General features: G+C 51.4%; 6 protein-coding genes across 6 annotated transcripts; 5 read left to right on the top strand and 1 right to left on the bottom strand.

Annotated features, from left to right (window-relative positions):
- Positions 1-475: 475 nt before the first annotated feature.
- On the bottom strand, positions 476-2,931 carry AYO21_04020 (hypothetical protein; the record flags this gene model as incomplete). The annotated part of the gene is made up of 2 exons (XM_022653993.1): positions 476-2,472; positions 2,586-2,931. The coding sequence occupies 2 exons, from the start codon at positions 2,929-2,931 to the stop codon at positions 476-478; spliced, it is 2,343 nt and encodes a 780-aa protein (XP_022513737.1).
- An 821-nt stretch (positions 2,932-3,752) lies between these two features.
- AYO21_04019 (hypothetical protein) lies at positions 3,753-5,636 on the top strand (the record flags this gene model as incomplete). The annotated part of the gene is made up of 1 exon (XM_022653992.1): positions 3,753-5,636. The coding sequence occupies one exon, from the start codon at positions 3,753-3,755 to the stop codon at positions 5,634-5,636; it is 1,884 nt and encodes a 627-aa protein (XP_022513736.1).
- Positions 5,637-6,264: 628 nt separating this feature from the next.
- AYO21_04018 (hypothetical protein) lies at positions 6,265-8,187 on the top strand (the record flags this gene model as incomplete). Its single annotated transcript, XM_022653991.1, has 8 exons — positions 6,265-6,397; positions 6,455-6,615; positions 6,668-6,787; positions 6,852-7,069; positions 7,118-7,365; positions 7,416-7,706; positions 7,755-7,881; positions 7,941-8,187. 8 exons carry the CDS (start codon positions 6,265-6,267, stop codon positions 8,185-8,187), a joined length of 1,545 nt encoding a protein of 514 aa, XP_022513735.1.
- Positions 8,188-9,607: 1,420 nt separating this feature from the next.
- On the top strand, positions 9,608-11,585 carry AYO21_04017 (hypothetical protein; the record flags this gene model as incomplete). The annotated part of the gene is made up of 5 exons (XM_022653990.1): positions 9,608-9,641; positions 9,707-9,970; positions 10,074-10,399; positions 10,472-10,574; positions 10,630-11,585. 5 exons carry the CDS (start codon positions 9,608-9,610, stop codon positions 11,583-11,585), a joined length of 1,683 nt encoding a protein of 560 aa, XP_022513734.1.
- A 497-nt stretch (positions 11,586-12,082) lies between these two features.
- Positions 12,083-14,383, top strand: AYO21_04016 (hypothetical protein; the record flags this gene model as incomplete). Its single annotated transcript, XM_022653989.1, has 7 exons — positions 12,083-12,211; positions 12,265-12,468; positions 12,546-12,951; positions 13,051-13,246; positions 13,301-13,464; positions 13,569-13,843; positions 13,904-14,383. 7 exons carry the CDS (start codon positions 12,083-12,085, stop codon positions 14,381-14,383), a joined length of 1,854 nt encoding a protein of 617 aa, XP_022513733.1.
- A 705-nt stretch (positions 14,384-15,088) lies between these two features.
- AYO21_04015 (hypothetical protein) lies at positions 15,089-16,597 on the top strand (the record flags this gene model as incomplete). Its single annotated transcript, XM_022653988.1, has 3 exons — positions 15,089-15,675; positions 15,747-15,957; positions 16,061-16,597. The coding sequence occupies 3 exons, from the start codon at positions 15,089-15,091 to the stop codon at positions 16,595-16,597; spliced, it is 1,335 nt and encodes a 444-aa protein (XP_022513732.1).
- Positions 16,598-16,699: the final 102 nt, after the last annotated feature.

The following is a 16,699-nucleotide window of genomic DNA, read 5'->3' as shown; positions in this document are numbered from 1 at the left end:
ACTCAGAGGCTGCTGATGACTGGGATCAGGGATCCAGTTGGTCTGAACTGCGTAGCTAGAATAGCCTGATTGCGACAGGGACAGCCTTGCGCATGCGTTGTTATACGAGCCCGCTCAAGCTGTCATGTTCGAGTCAAGGTCCAATGCTTGTTTACATGTCTGAAGTCTCGGCCCGAGGGGTAAAAAACTCGAATCCTCGGCAATGCGCACGTGCAGAATCTTGTTAGTCGACGCGAAGCTGAATTTTGCCTTGTTGGTAACACAATATATTATTGATGGGAGTCATTGACCCCCTTTAGACTGACTCTACTCGGAACAATCAACACTATGTGATACTACGTCCGAGGAATCTTTAAACCGACGGGAGAAAGTTTACATATCAACTTTCGCGCCTGACACACAAGAACTCCAATGATCATGACCTTTCATGAGGAGATCACAAACACAATTTGAGTGTCTCTCCAGAGTCTCGACCTCATACTCCTGTTCCAGAGGTAAATATTGTTGAATCGGCGTCAAATTGAACCAGTGCTTGGAGCAGGTCGGCGTCCGCGTCATATTCAGTCCACATATTACCTTGTGGGTCAACGTTGATGGTGTTTGGTAAGTCCGAATCTAGAAATGATGAAGCTTCCGTACGTGATGGCAAAGTCGTCCCGAATCCCTGCCTATTGTTGTTAAGCATAGTAGAGCCACTCACGCCGGTGTTTGTGGTATCGGTGGGCGTGCCTCTGAAGTTCTGGAAGGTTGAGTGTAGGTTGTCCGTCGTGACGAGCTGACCTACAGGCTCAATCCCAGGCGGATCGACGGAATTGCTGGTAAGTCTTGTCGGGAAATGAGATTCTCCGGACTGTGGGGGTGGGAGTCTCGGACTCGCAGGTAACGGATCTATCTTGAACATGGGGATGTGGACGTTGGCTTTTCGGATGACTGTCTCCAGAAACCGTACAGCGTAGTCCGCCGAAGCATACATCTCTCGAAGATGCTGGAGGGCTTGCCAGCACTGGTAGAATCTCCCTATCGAAGTATACCGAGCTTCCTCTCGGCAAGAGCGAATGTCGATTAGGTGAATGAGGATGGCTGACACAAGCACCGGAATTGTGGTAGTGGAGGCGTATCGTATCTGTCCCGAGCTGCAGAGATCATACACGATTTCGGTGATTCCGATGGCGGCGTCGGTGACCTTGTTGCCCGACAGAAGGACATTCATTCGATTGTCGGCACCGGCACTCGCATTCGAGCGCAGTACCCACGGTCGGTGCAAGATTGCCGTCGCCGTGAGGTAAGCCATGTGTATCATGGCCAGATGGAAGTTTAAAACTCTCCGACCTTCGTCGCACAGGGTTCCTTTCCCTTCTTCGACCGAGGGACAGCCTTTCTCGTAGCGACATGTGGGATCGAGGTTTTGAAGCCAGTCCTGGAGGTTGAAATCGCACTTGATCATGTCATTTATTTGCTCGGTGGACTTGCGAGGCATCACCATCATCGTCATGTTCTCCTCCGACGCACCAGTTGGGTTGCCTAGGATCGAATACTGAGTGAAGAGAATATTCCCAATATGAATACAGAGTTTTGTAAGCTCAATACAAGCCATTGAAATTCTTTTCTTGGCCACAATATCTTCCGTCATGGGCAGCCGTCCAAGGTATCGTAGTACATCGTCTTTGAACGGGTCGGTCTCAAAATCGTCCAATGTCAGGATGGGGACGTTAAAGTCGCCCGTCCGAATTCGTGTCGGCCGACGCATGCCTAGGGCCATAAGGCGATCTCGTATAAAGCAGGACCACCAGATTCTTTTTCGCAAGCGTTTCACTGCCGGTCCGACGTCCAGGTAGTCAGGGTTTCGGTGCATGCTCAGGACTTGGGCCTGGGACAGCGCGATGCCGGTCCAATACCACGTGTCCTTCTCGTCCTCTGGCGTCTCGTACCAGTATGTCATCAGCAACACAGCCTGGAGGATGGTGGTTCTATCGGTCTCGCAATCAAAATCGTAGAGCAGCCGCACCCTCTCGAAGAAGATCTTCCGCGCCGATCTGCGGCTCTGGTATCCTCTGGCCTGAAGATACTCGAGGTCAACGAACGTGACGCTGACGAACATGACTGCCTGGAACAGAAGCAAGCTAACCGAGCCATTCCCATCACCGCGAACAATCGGTGAAATGAAGGCCGACAGTTCCAAGGCTGGCATAAAGGGATAGACATATTGGATGTATTTTCGAAGAAGCTCACGTTGAAGCTGGCGATCCGGTAGTGTCAAGGCACCTTTCTTAGTTAGATATTCGAGGTCTTCCGGACTCAGTAATCTAGAAAGCGGGCGAATATACGACGGCAGTCCCTGAGCTTGGTGGTCTGCTGAAAGGTGTGTAGGACCGGTGGAGGTCGCCACGGGGCTGGTCGTCGAGCTTCTACGTGAGTTGGCTCTGTTCCCGGCCGGGGACGAGGCTTGTATCGCAGTTTGCGCCCCTCGTGAGCCTGCAATTCAAGTAAGTAAGGGCTGTTTAGTCCTTTTCATCTTGAGTGACGAAGAAATGGAACTTAGCAGTCGTGGAACTTGAGAAAGTTGAGATAAAGGAGGTGAAGCGTACCTTCAAAGGTAAGTGCCACCGGAAAATCAGCGTTGGCATCCGCATCAACGTCAGCATCAGCGTCAGCATCAGTGCCATTCACTCTGGTAGTTGTTTCAACCGTTTCGCTTGATGGACGAACCCGGGTGCGAGTCGACTCTCTGAGAAGACACATCACGTTGTCCAGGCGGCAATTTGTGCAAGGCGGCCCATCCCTCAGCACATCGCAGCGGACTTTCCGACTGCGGCATGAGAGGCAGGCTCTGGCGGCACGTCGCTTTCCGCCGGCGTCGGGCGGTACCTCGTTTGCTTTTCTCTTGTTAATTTCATGGCGCTGATGTTCACGTTCCGCGCTCGGCGACGACATGATGGAAAGGAGGAGCAAGAGTCAAGTGACCCACGCGAGGTGAGGATGTCTCCTCAGTAGAAGGAGAGCAGCAAGCCCCGGTCTAGCCGCCTATACAGAAGCTGAAGTAAAGATGACGCAGGAGACCATGGCAAATGGCTGAGCGAGATGAGCGCTGCATACAGACCCCGTCCAGGAGGAAGCGGGCAAGCGGGGAACCTTGGAGGGTTCGGGGAGCGTGGGGGACTCCAGGTTCCAGGCCCCACAATCCCACGCAAAAAGTGGCTGCTCTATTCGGTAAACCGTTTACCTCGTACTTGTACCGAGCATTATTGCGCTGCACAGAATTATGCATGCTTGGAATAACCATGCATCGGAGATGCGAACGCTTTCCTCGGCCCGCTGTTGAGTACGCTTCATTGTACCTTTGCTGCTGTCAGACTGATAGATTGTGTTGGAAGTGAAGACGACCGGGCGTGGTAGCTGGGGTATACAGAACCTGTTATGTTGTCAGTGTTCCCAAGTTCGTTGCTGGTGTCTTTCGTATTGACATAAGCTTCCTAAGCGTCTGAAGCACATTTTCCCAAGCCCCGGCCCGAGGTGTGGCATGGCAAGGCTTAACACAATGTCATTCTGCTCTGTCGCATTTGCACCTGTGAATCTGAGGAGTCTTGTGATGATGTACGATTTGAGGAGACAACTCAACCAAAACCTCCTACTTCAAAGGAACATCAACAGTGAGCCTCACAAGCTGCTGAGCTGTCTGCCGTTCTTTTGGCCATGTCGCGTAAGTGAGTATACTTTCTGCGCGGAGAGTCATCTAACCAGACATAGTTTCCAGTATGGCGGCAGTCGTTGCTGGCAGTCTCGCCGCAGCAGCCTATCTCGATGCTCGCTACTTGATCAGGCATGACTTGTCATCCGATTCTCCAGCTAGGGCTAGACAAAGATCACTTCAATTCATCTCCAAGAGGTTTCGACAGGGGAAGCCGCTAGTCTATCACCTCATTGAAGACCATGCCCTTGGACCCAACGCAGACAATCTCTTTCTCATCTTCGAAGACAGAGCTTTTTCGTACAAACATTTCTTTCACGACATCCAGCGTGTGGCCAACTGGCTGATGAAGGATCTTGGTATCAAACGGCATGAGATTGTGGCGCTTGATGGCGAGAATAGCCCGGAATATCTTTTGATATGGTTTGGGCTAGAGGCGATTGGAGCCTGTCCGTCGTTCATCAACTACAACCTGACTGCCGCAGCCCTTATTCACTGTGTCAAGCTGTGCGGTGCAAGATTTCTTTTGGCGGCGCGCACCCAGCAGAGACTAGTGCAGCCGTGTGAAGAAGAGTTGGGTTCTCACGGCACACAAACTATCTACTACGATACCGAATTCATCTCCTCTCTTCAAGAGTCTACTGCGATCCCCAATGAGAGATGGCAAGGCCTGAAACCCGAAGACCTTTCTTCATTGATCTACACATCCGGAACGACGGGTATGCCGAAGGGAACTATTAAACAGCGCGGCCGCGAGATCAACGTTGCCAGGACTATCGCGCAGTACCTGAAACTGGAACCAAGGAACAGAATGTACACGGCTCTGCCACTTTACCACGGAGCAGCCCATGGACTGTGTGTCACCCCTTCCATCTTCGCTGGTTCGACAGTAGTGTTGAGTCGAAAGTTCAGCCATAAAACATTCTGGCCAGAGGTGCGAAAATCCAGAGCCGACACCATTCAGTACGTTGGAGAAGTATGTCGATACCTCATCAACGCTCCGGCAAACCCTCTAGACAAACAACACTGTGTGACCAGGGCATGGGGAAACGGTATGCGACCGGATGTCTGGGAGCCTTTTCGTCAACGCTTCGGTATTGAAACAATAAACGAATTGTACGCCTCAACCGACAGCTTAGGCCTAAGTTTTAATGCTAACAGAGGCGAATTTGGTCGAAACGCCGTTGGAATTCGGGGTTTGTGCTGGCGTTGGATGAACAACGATGCCGAAAAGCGTGTGAAGATCGATGTTACTACCGAAGAAATCCTACGGGACAAGAAAGGGTTCGCCATTGAATGTAAGACTGGTGAAGCCGGCGAGGCAATCTATCGACTGGACCCTGCCAATCCGGGGGCAGCATTTCCTGGATATTACAAAAATTCTCAGGCGACAGAAAAGAAGAAGATCAAAGATGTCTTTAAGAGAGGCGATCTATGGCTCAGGTCCGGAGACCTCATGCGTCAAGATTCCGAGGGTCGTCTTTACTTCGTCGACCGTCTGGGCGACACTTTCCGCTGGAAGAGCGAGAACGTCAGTACCAACGAAGTCGGCGATGTCCTCGGCGCCTTCGACCAGGTTGCCGAGATAAGTGTCTACGGCATCCAAGTTCCAAACGCTGATGGCAGAGCCGGGTGTGCCGCTATCCTCCCTGCGGCTGGGGTGTCTGTGTCCAGTTTCGATTTCGCAGGCCTGACCAAGCATGCCATCTCAGCGCTTCCTCGCTATGCGGTGCCTCTATTTCTTCGCTTTGTCCCGCAACTAGACTACACGGGCACTATGAAAATCCAAAAAGGCAGACTTCGTGCCGAAGGCGTGGATCCCGACAAAGTCAGCCACCTCGACTGCCATTCAGCAGACGTCATATATTGGCTGCCGCCGGGTGCGACTCAGTATGTACCGTTTACGCAGGAAAATTGGAGCAGTCTGAAAGCCGGGCGCGTGCGACTGTAATAACACTTCCTACCTCTGAGAGAGTGGTGTAAGAAAGCCACTAGCGGAGACCACCGTAGGATCTGAACAGTCACACATATGAGAATGATAACATTTTCTTCCTCCGCATATGGCTGCTCTACTATGACTATAAGAACAGAACAGTGTGGTAGAGTCCGGTTGGATAGACGTAAGAGTTGAATAGGACCGGATACTTCGATTTCCCCACGCCTCAGTCTTCAAGGTTTTGGGCTTTAACCATTTACGGCGCCCTTTAATGGCGATCCTCTCGGGGGATTTCTCTCGGCTACAAGGAGTCCGAGAAACATGCACAGGCGAGACACAATACCCCAGGAAATATCAGGTGTCTTCTAGGGCGCGGGGTTGGTAGGTGTACGGTGATACCGAGTGTCTGGGGGAGCACCCGAGGGCAGGTCCGAGGGCCAGAGTCGCCGTCTCTACTGTATTGCTCTATTTCTTACTTGGTGCTGCCTTGACTATCAACGGATACTCCTCGGACCGTGGCCCAAAGTTAATAGATACATCAGACTCGTTGTACTAATATGCTTCTCCCAGACCATGAACTGGAAATTCAACCTTCCAGAGCTCGTCTTTCTCTTTGCAAAGTCTGAATTCAACGTCTATCATCATGACCGTCGAAATGCATTCTCCACCTGCGACCAGGGACAAGTTAAATGTATATACTTTGATCTTGATCTCCTATCTCGGACTTGGTTCAATGAGCTTTGGCTATGCAGCCTCCGTCATTGGAACGTTGCTAGGTAAGTCACCGTCCTACACTTTCGTCACCCGGGGGGAAGTCACTAATCCAGGACCAGGGCAACCATCTTTTCTGGAGTACTTCAACCTCGAAACATCTTCCAATGGTACCACTCTGATCTCGACTATGAACGGTGTCTTTCAGACTGGGGGGTTTCTAGGAGTGTTGTGCTTGCCATGGGTCGCCGACAAATACGGCAGGAAATGGTCGCTCGCAGTGGTGAGCGGCACTGCAGTTCGGATATCTTGTTTGTCGGCTCACATCGCAACAGCCTGCTTTACTGATTATCGTGTCCGGTGCAGTCATGGCTGGCAGCACTAATGTGGCAGAGTTCATTGTCTTCCGCTTCTTTTCGGGCGCCGGCGCCTATATGTTCGTTGCAGCTCCTCCGGTACGTCCTTTGAACTCTGTGCTCACTACTGCTGGGGAAATCTTGCTGAGAACCTCTGTCGTAGCTGATGATGAGTGAACTCGTACCGGCCAATCTTCGTGGTGGGCTGGTTGAGTTCCATGGGGTTTTTTACGTCTTCGGGTACTTGACAGCAACATGGATTGGCTTTGGGTGCTTCTTTTGGCCTAATAACGGCCACAACTGGCGCCTGCCGGTAGCTTTACAGTGCTTATGGCCGTCGTTACTCCTTTCCGGGCTTTTTGTCTGTCCGGAAAGCCCCAGGTAAGTACCTTATCTGCCTTTACGCTTCATTCTCATTGACTTCAATAGGTGGCTTGTCATGCGAGGCCGCGACGAGCAAGCGAGACAAGTTCTCACCAAGATACATTCTCATTCAGGAGTCGGTCACGATCGGGCGAATCTCGAATTGTATCAAATTCAGAAACAAGTGGCGATTGATCGCTCCCTGCCATCTAGCTGGTACCAGATGTTCAAAAGGCCATCATACCGTAAGCGTGCCTTGCTTGGACTCGCAACTACGGGGATGGTTCAGTTCTCGGGAGTGCTGGTTATCAACAGTGCGTTCCCTCTACTGCATTATGATGGCCGGTTTCTAATATTGGCACAGACTACGGACCGGTGATCTATAGGCTGTTGGGCTACAGTCCCATGAAACAGCTCCTCTTCCCATCTCTCTGGCTTACCGTCGGCTTCGTGTGCTTCTTCTTCGGTCCGATTTTGATTGACAAGATTCCTCGGAATTGGATGCTGGGCATCGGCATTCTTGGAACCTCGACTATGCTGAGCATTATCGCGGCGCTCCTCGCCAACTTCGTCCCTTCCACCAACACTGCTGCATTGAAAGCCACGGTAGCTATGTTTTTCCTCTATCAGCCATTCGTCAACATCGGCCTTGATGGTATGAATGTCTTTCTTAACTGCGGTTACGACACTGACATCTCTCCAGGAACACAGTTCGTGTACTTGGGGGAGGTCTTCCCAAATCACCTTCGCGCCAAAGGAGTCTGTCTCGGCACGTCTATGATAGCGTTCATGAATATAATATGGCTTCAATCGGCCCCCGAAGCTTTGAAGTAAGTTTGTCCCTCCCCCAGTAAGGCTTGAGGGATCTCTAACGAATACAAATGTACAGGAATATACAGTGGAAATTCCTGCTCTGCTTCATCATTCCGGGTTTTCTCTCCGGGTTCTGTGTGGTTATGTTCTGGCCAGACACTCGGGATACGCCCTTGGAAGAGATCGGCGCCATCTTCGGTGACGGCGACGAGATTGCGGTATACCAGTACCAGCTTGAGATCGACCCCACAACGCACACGATTCATGACCACACCGAGCGGCCTGACGCAGATATATCTGTGGCAGATGTCAAACAAGAGTGAGGAAAGTAAGGAGATAAAGACATGATAAACATTGAAGTTGATATGTCAAGTCATCTCGGGTCAAGTGGAATATTGTCAGCGCCGGACCTTCTATCTCACCCTTGAGAATCTATGGTACCTCAAATGATGCAAAGACACTAGACATCTAGGACCACAGCCATTATGATCTGTGTCATGTCGCCATGTGGTTTTTCTAGGGAGCGTTGCCTGACACGGGATCCAGCGTTGTTAGCATTCAATCCCTTGATCCTTCCGATGTCTATCCTAATCAGGTTAAGCTACCACCACCAGAGGCTTAGCTTATAATTTGTCAGAGCTTATTGGAGGAATACTGAGCATCTAGCCCAAAATAGTACAGTGTACATAGTCTATACTACATTTGGACTGTCAGTGCTGTCAAGCTAATTAGGTTAGAGGGTTTTGATCAAGAATTGATTCCGAATGGATCCCGTCAAAGGCGCATGCGGGGGCGGGGGATGGGGTAAGGGGGAGTTTGATTCCTCATTGAAGAACTGATTCTTAGCAACGCTGGTCCGGCTGATGCTTCATGACGACGGTTCTATAGGAGGTGCTAGAGAACGCTACATCCACACATTATGTAGGCAAAGTCCCGTCAGGAATGATGCAGCACAAACGCGAAACGCGAAACACGCACACACCAAAGGTTTCATTGACAAAAGTCCTACGGACATCGAAGTGGACGGAGCAGCCGACTCTACCAAATCGGAAATGTCGGACCACTAGAAGAGGTATGTCAATTCCGGCCGGGCCGGATGCTCACTTAATGAGATGGTGCCGCTGTGATTCATGAGCGTCCCCGGATTCGCTAGATCCCATAATGATGCTGAGTCGAAATGAGGTGCGCTCCGAGGCCCGAGGGTCCCTCTCCATGATTCTTTCTCGGGATCGCTAGAAGGACGAGCGTCAATCTCTGTTGGATCCAGGCACACGTTGCAGCAGATGTCACGCAGCCGAAAAGAGATGGTTCGCATGCTTGGTAAAGCGCTCACTCTTTCATATCATGCGATGGGGACTGCACCGTGCGGCACCAAGGTCAGATAGGAGCACTCTCACCCTTCAGGTTGTGTAGCCCTCACAAATCCTTGAAAACATGGGCACAGAAATATGAACTGAATGATGCGACATATTAAAGCCACCCAGGCTTTGTAAAGTCACAAAACAGGCCCATAAGTCCATAACAGCGGCCCTTACACGTTCGGCCCAAGGCTGTGTTGCCTCGGAGATTTCAATTTGCTCTCGCTTGAGGTACTAAGAAGAACCCCCTCATTCTCATGGGCCTCGCTCCAACACCGTATTATCGACCTATTGTTGCTCCTCCAAAGCTCCCTCAAAAGCCTTATGGGGGATAGGTTGAGCGATTGTGCCATCACTTCATGCAACCATCTGATGCATATTCAGGATGTTGTTCAGGTCCAGATATCCCGACATTGAGTGTACGTCTATACAACAAAGCCTCTCCTATACTTCGCATTGCTAATTCTATCCTGGGCGAGATCAGGTCCAAATGATGTGACGATATGGGAATGGGCTTTCGAGGACGCGAGGTACTCGCCATTGTTTAACTTTCCGCCCAACGAGATCGGAGGCTTCACCAATGCAGTCACCCAGGAGCGGCTAGACTACTTACAAGTCAAGGATCATGCTACACATCTATCCACAGCCTTGGTCAAGCGATATGGCTTGCAGGTGGAAGATACAGTATCCTTGTTTAGCCCGAATACGATATGGTACCCTGTCGCTTTGTTCTCCATCTTGAGAGCAGGTATGTTGTGGAGCGACACCCACTATCTCATCTTTGACGCTTTTTTGCAATCCCTCAACGTTTGATGTAGCTTGACTGAAGGGATATTGACGCAAGTTATCAGGTGGAAGAGTCAACGGCGCCTCTCCTGCATATGGTCCGGACGAGATGGCCCATGCCCTCAAAACGGCACAAACAAAGTATATCATGACTGTGCCCAGCTCCATCAACGTGGCCCTTGTAGCGGCAAAGAAAGCGGGAATCCCCAATGATCGCATTTTCTTGTTAGAGGGGGAGCTCGAGAGCTACACGACGATGAAGCAACTGTTGGAAATTGGCAAGAGCTACGGCAATGGCCAGACGCCTACATATCGCATCCCAGCGGGCAGCACCAACGATGTGTGCGGGTTCCTGACCTTCAGCAGTGGAACAACTGGGCTACCAAAAGCTGTGAGTGAGAGCCGGTCATCGCCAATGTCTACTCAGAGGCCTCGGATGAGCGACTGACTCTATAAATGACAGGTGATGCTGTCACATAAGAATATGATTGCTCAATGCCAACAGCTGAAGGACGTCGCAGGACCGGAGAAGAAACGGTTTCTAGCATGCCTCCCCTTGTTTCACAGTAAGCAATGCCTACAGCAGGGAAATTTGTGACAAGTGCTAAAATGATCGACCAGTCAGTGGGCTCATGCGTTTCCTTCACTGGCCTATCGCCGGCAACGACGAATGCATCATGCTCCCACAATTCACTATGGAAGCCTTCCTAGATGCCATTGTCAAATACCAGATCACAGATCTCACCCTGGTCCCGTCCATTGTCATTCGACTAGTACGCGACCCTATCGTCGATGGTTACGACCTCACTTGTGTCAGGACAATTGCATCTGGCGCAGCTCCTCTTGGGCAGGAGGTCATCCGCCAACTTGAACAGAAGATGCCGTGGACCGGATTCCGGCAAAGTTACGGTATGACAGAGTCGTGCTGCTGTCTGACGACCCACCCACCTGAATTCTACAGCTACAAATATGCCAACAGCGGGGGTGTACTCCTTGGCTCGACGACAGTGAAGATCCTCGACATAGTAACAGGTGAAGAGCGAGGGCCAAACGAGATAGGCGAGATTCTTGCCAGTGGGCCCCAGATTGCAATGGGGTATCTCGCAAACGCGAAGGAAACAGCCGAGACGTTTGGAGCGGACGGCTTCCTACGCACGGGTGACATTGGTAGTATCGATGACGAAGGCTTTATCCACATTGTTGATCGAATCAAGGAGATGATCAAGGTCAAAGGTCAACAGGTAGCCCCAGCGGAGCTGGAGAGTCTCCTGCTAGGACACCCTGCCGTGGACGATTGCGCCGTGTTGGGGATACCTGACGACTATAGCGCCGAACGACCAAAAGCATATATTGTGTTGAAACCCACTGTGAAGCCGAGCGACGAGGTGGGCAGGGAGCTGATACAATATGTGAAAGAGAGGCGAGTGCGCTATAAATGGATCAAGGAGGTAGAGTTCATCGCAGAGATACCAAAGAGCCCCAGTAGCAAGATCTTGAGGAGGGTTTTGCGGGACAAAGAGAAGCGAGGGGAGAAGGGTCAGATTGTCAAGGATATCTCGGACCGTGCGAGGCTTTGATGCTAGTTCAGTTATCAATGCCACGGAAGCAGTTGCAAACCCAACCCATTCTTTGTCATGAGAGCATAACATGATGGTCTGCGCAATAAAAGTACAAGTCCCCCAGAGTGATATCTGTGAAGAATTCATTTCGAATCCGTTTTTGACCCGTTGAATTTTCTGTTCTGTCGGAATCATACACTCCTCGAAACCGGCTGTCAATTCTGCGGACGCACTGGAAGGCCGAGGGGTGGGGATGCAGAACGTGATCTCAGTTTGACCTATCCGCAATACAAAGGGGTGCCTCGTCCCTCGGGTTCGGCACTCACAGTCGTCGTGCCAAAAGAGGCGAGAAACCACATATGGTAACGTCAAGATGCTTGGAGCCTCTGACAGGGACACCGCCAATTCTGCCCTTCATTTGTGGAATAAATGAAACGCACCTCGTGACGTCGCAATCTGCTGTCCCTGGTTGTGTGCTGTGAACGCTACTTCTCTCGCCAACACTCGATATCAACATGGTAGATTTACGGCTTGACAATCACGTCGCCATCATCACGGGTGCTGGTAGCGGCTTGGGCAAGGCACATGCTCTCTATCTTGCATCGAGAGGGGCCAGCGTTCTCGTGAACGATGTCTCCAGAAAAGTACGCTATCGTGTCTCCACCCTTTATGAGCCCCTGAGTTAACGCTGCGGTAGGACGCCGATGAGGTGGTCGGACAGATAGTCAGTGCTGGAGGAAGATCCGCCGTCAACTACAACAGCGTGCTCAACGGCGATGTCATCGTTCAGGATGCCATTCAAAAATTTGGAAGGCTAGACATCCTAGTCAACAGTGCAAGCATCTTTCGAGACGCGAGCTTCGAAAACATGACAGACAAGGACTGGGACGACATTGACGCCGTTCTTTCGAAAGGAAAGTTTCCCCTTCAGTTCCCACAAATACAATTGTGCCAGATGGGATCCCGGACTAACATTAGTCTCCAGGCGTCTTCAAATGCACCCGGGCCGCCTGGAAGATATTCCGCAAACAGAAATACGGAAGGATCATAATGACATCCTCTACAGCAGGGCTTTTTGGCAACTCTGGGCAATGCAACTACTCGGCGGCCACGCTGGGCGCTGTTGGATTGACACAGACGTTGGCCAAGGAAGGCCTCAAGTACAACATCCTTGTGAACGCCATCGCACCTGTCACTGCGGCGGACATGACGGCTACAACCACGTCCGCCGAGCTGCTACAATACCTGAGACCCGAACATGTTTCTCCTCTGGTTGGGCTCCTCGTTCATCCCATCAGCAGGGAATCCGGCTCAGTGTTTGAAGTCTTCGCTGGCCATGTTTCCAAGTTTCGATGGGAGCGATCGCCAGGTGCTGTACTTAAATGTGAGTTGAGATATGAGAGAACCTATCTAGATTCAAGATCGCGCAATTGTCACAAGCACGAGCTTCAGAAATTCAAGCGGCTGATATTCACATTTCCAGGCGACGAGACCTTCACGCCCGGTGCGATATTGAAGCGTTGGGCAGACATCAATGACTTTTCGAAGCCTGATCATCCCACCAAAACAGCTGACATGGTGGTCAACCTTGAAGCCGCACAAAAACAAGATAGAAACGATCCAGGGGAGGACGTTAGATATGATGGCAAAGTTGCAGTCATCACTGGTGGCGGTGCTGGGTAAAGCTCCCTTCCAACATGTGTCCCAGGCTGAGCTGTTTCTAATATCTACAGTCTCGGACGTGCCTACTGTATCGAATTCGCAAAACGAGGTGCTGCTGTTGTGGTCAACGACCTTGTGAACCCAAACTCTGTGGTGGAAGAAATCCTTGCCTCTGGAGGGAGGGCGGTCGGAAATAGTTCTTCGGTTGAGGATGGGGCTTCAGTCATCAAAACAGGTAAACCTCACTGCGTCCTGTCCACAGTTTCGGTTTCGTCCCTTGGAGGGGTTCTCTGCGGAACAGCAGAAGCTTGCTAGCGCCTGCACACACTTTCTTTTTAGAAGCTGTGCTAATTGGAAGATGTGTTACAGCCATCGACAACTTTGGTAGAGTCGATATTTTGGTCAACAATGCTGGCATACTGCGAGACAAAGCTTTCATCAATATGACAGAGAAACAATGGGATGATATTTTCAACGTCCATCTGCATGGCACCTACGCCTGCACGAAAGCGGCCTATCCTTATATGATGAAACAGAAATACGGACGAATTGTCAACACATCCAGTACCAGTGGGGTATACGGAAACTACGGCCAGGCCAACTATGCGACAGCGGTGAGTCACCTGCGTCTTACATACCTATCACAATGCTTCGAAATATTGACGATGATCTAGAAAATGGCTATACTGGGATTTTCGCGAGCTCTTGCAGAGGAGGGAGCTAAATACAACATCTACGTCAACACCATCGGTCCCTCGGCTGGAACACAGCTTACTCGCACCGTCCTGAGCGAAGAACTCGTCCACGCACGTAAACCCGAGTTTGTGGCACCCTTGGTCCTGGCATTATGTTCCGACAAGGTGCCTGACCGACCAACCGGAGGCCTCTATGAAGTGGGCTGTGGCTGGCAGGGCAGGACGCGATGGCAGCGTTCTGACGGACACACCTTCGACATCGACCAATTCACGCCGGAAAACATTCGAGATCATTGGGACAAGATCACCAACTTCGCAGACAAATGCGCCGATAGCCCCGAAACCCTCGGCGATGAGCAGAAGCACATCATCGGTGTCATTCGGTGGCTGATGAGTCGCAAGCAGTCAACCTCGATCAACGGTAACTCATATCCGGCTGCTCCTGTAGCCAAACTCTGACATTTTGTTCCTGGACCCATGAGGTTCCAACGGTTGAATGCGAGGGATTTGCAGAGATTACCGCTGCAACTACGGAATAACGAACCCCCCCCCCTTTTTTTTTTTTTTTGATCCAGTTGCATGTGCATAGGAACTAGGGCTCTGAAGCCCTCCTCTGGCCGTATGTCAAAGAGTGTCCCATGAAACCTTTTAGTTTTACTTGCCATTTTTCATTCAACCTCAACCCTCGACGGCTTTAGTGCTCAACTAGGTGGGGACTGTTCCTAGCTTGATACTTTGGAGGATTAATAGGGCCCTACTGGTACCTCTATCAAGCCCAAGTATCTACGTGAGAGGTGACGTCGAACTTGCATACCTATTAGTTAATACGTGGGGTGCCTTGCTCAATTGGGTTTCCCGAGGAGCTCCCACGCAGGCACGAGGCTAGCTATAAGGGGTTTCTCGATAGGGCAGCAGGGGCAGCTAATGCAGTAGCTGCTGCAGAACACAGAGAATGTCTGGACCTCGGCCGGCTATGCACCAAGCACTTCTTGTCAAGCTTACGGCCCGGCTGGGCGCATTGCGGGGTCAGTATATATATCCTATGCTCTGGTCCAAAAGACAGGCATTGGTTATCGGTCCCTTACTCCATTGTCTCCCGTCAATTGTCAAACAACGTCGCTGAGTCACATTTGGTAACAACGGGAGAGACCTAGGTGAAAAGGCATGGCCACCGAACGAGCGATTCCCATACCATTCGCGGAACCTCCTTGGCTCCTCGGCCAGCCATCCCCATACTACAACGAATCACACCGGGCCTGGCAGAAATCATGTCGAGCATTTATCGACGAACACTTGTCTTCCCACGCCCGGGAATGGGAAACCGAGGGCGACGTCCCGGACCATGTATTCAAGACATTCTCGAAGCACAACATGCTGATCCCGAATCTGCCGGCACCCCTGCCGATCAAGTTGCTGAAAAGCATAGGCATCACGGAATTGTTGGGCGGCTTGAAGGTCGAGGATTTCGACCACGTCCACTTCTCCATCTACATCAGTGAAATGAGACGAGCCGGACTCGGGGGCCCGCCCTCCTCCTTGTCGACCGGCATGGCGTACGGTGTGCCTCCGATCATCACCTACGGCAGCCCGCAGCTCCAAGAAAGGTTCCTTCCCGAGTTGCTGCGGGGGGACAAACGGATATGCATCGGTATAACCGAGCCAGATGCCGGGAGCGACGTCGCGAATATTTCGACTACGGCCAAGAAGACGGCCGATGGCAAGTTTTACATCGTGAATGGTAGCAAGAAGTGGTGAGTTCGCGACTGACGTTCAACACCCAACGAAGCTTTGTTACTGACCAGGAGAATTTGTCAACAATCAGGATCACCAATGGGATTTGGTCGCATTACTGCACAATGGCTGTTCGAACTGGAGGCCCCGGAGCCAGCGGACTTTCTCTTCTCGTTGTGCCGCTTCTAAACCAGGAGGGCGTCTCCCTTCGCCGGATCAAGACCAGCGGAAACACGACAAGCGGTACTACTTACATCGAGCTTGATGACGTCAAGGTCCCGGTTGAGAATCTCATTGGAAAGGTACGTTGCCTCTAGATGGCTTCCATTCACCCATTTGCGTTGAAATGTCCCGGCCTCGAAGTGCTCCCACTGACCTTTGAAACGTTGGTGTCACGTGGTATAGGAAGGGGCAGGGATGAAGATGATCACCAACAACTTCAATCACGAGAGACTGGCAATCGTTGTCGGTATCACTCGTATCTCTCGCGTCGCACTATCTGCCGCCTTCGAATATGTGATGAAGCGCGAGGCTTTCGGAAAGCCGCTCATTGAGCAGCCCGTGGTTCGAAATCGACTAGCCAGATGCGGGGCGGAGCTCGAGTCTCTGTCTGCCTGGGTGGAGCAATTCGTGTATTCATTGTCGAAGATGAAGAAGGAAGATGCGGATACCCAACTGGGCGGCTTGATTGCCCTCGCCAAAGCCAAGGCGGGCTTGGTGCTGGATGAATGTTCACGCTGCGCAGTACTTCTCTTTGGAGGGAATGGCTTCACGAGGACAGGTCAAGGCGAACTGGTCGAGAAAATCTACCGCGAAATCCCAACCGCCCGGATACCTGGGGGCTCTGAGGATGTCATGTTTGACTTGGCCGTCCGACAGCTGCTCAAGAACTACCGTGCACAGACAAAAGCCCTGGAGGCAGCGAGATCTTCCAGGCTTTGAGACCTTGGAGGGGAGAAAGTGTAGTAGAGATGGTTCAAGAGTGGTGTTGTTGCTGAAGGAGAATTCAAGAAGAGATTCAAAGCATTTAGGTCGCGGCGCACG

Source organism: Fonsecaea monophora, assembly GCF_001642475.1.
Source record: "Fonsecaea monophora strain CBS 269.37 chromosome Unknown Scaff21, whole genome shotgun sequence".
Classification (NCBI taxonomy): Eukaryota; Fungi; Ascomycota; class Eurotiomycetes; order Chaetothyriales; family Herpotrichiellaceae; genus Fonsecaea; species Fonsecaea monophora.
This window is presented reverse-complemented; position numbering and strand designations above follow the sequence as displayed.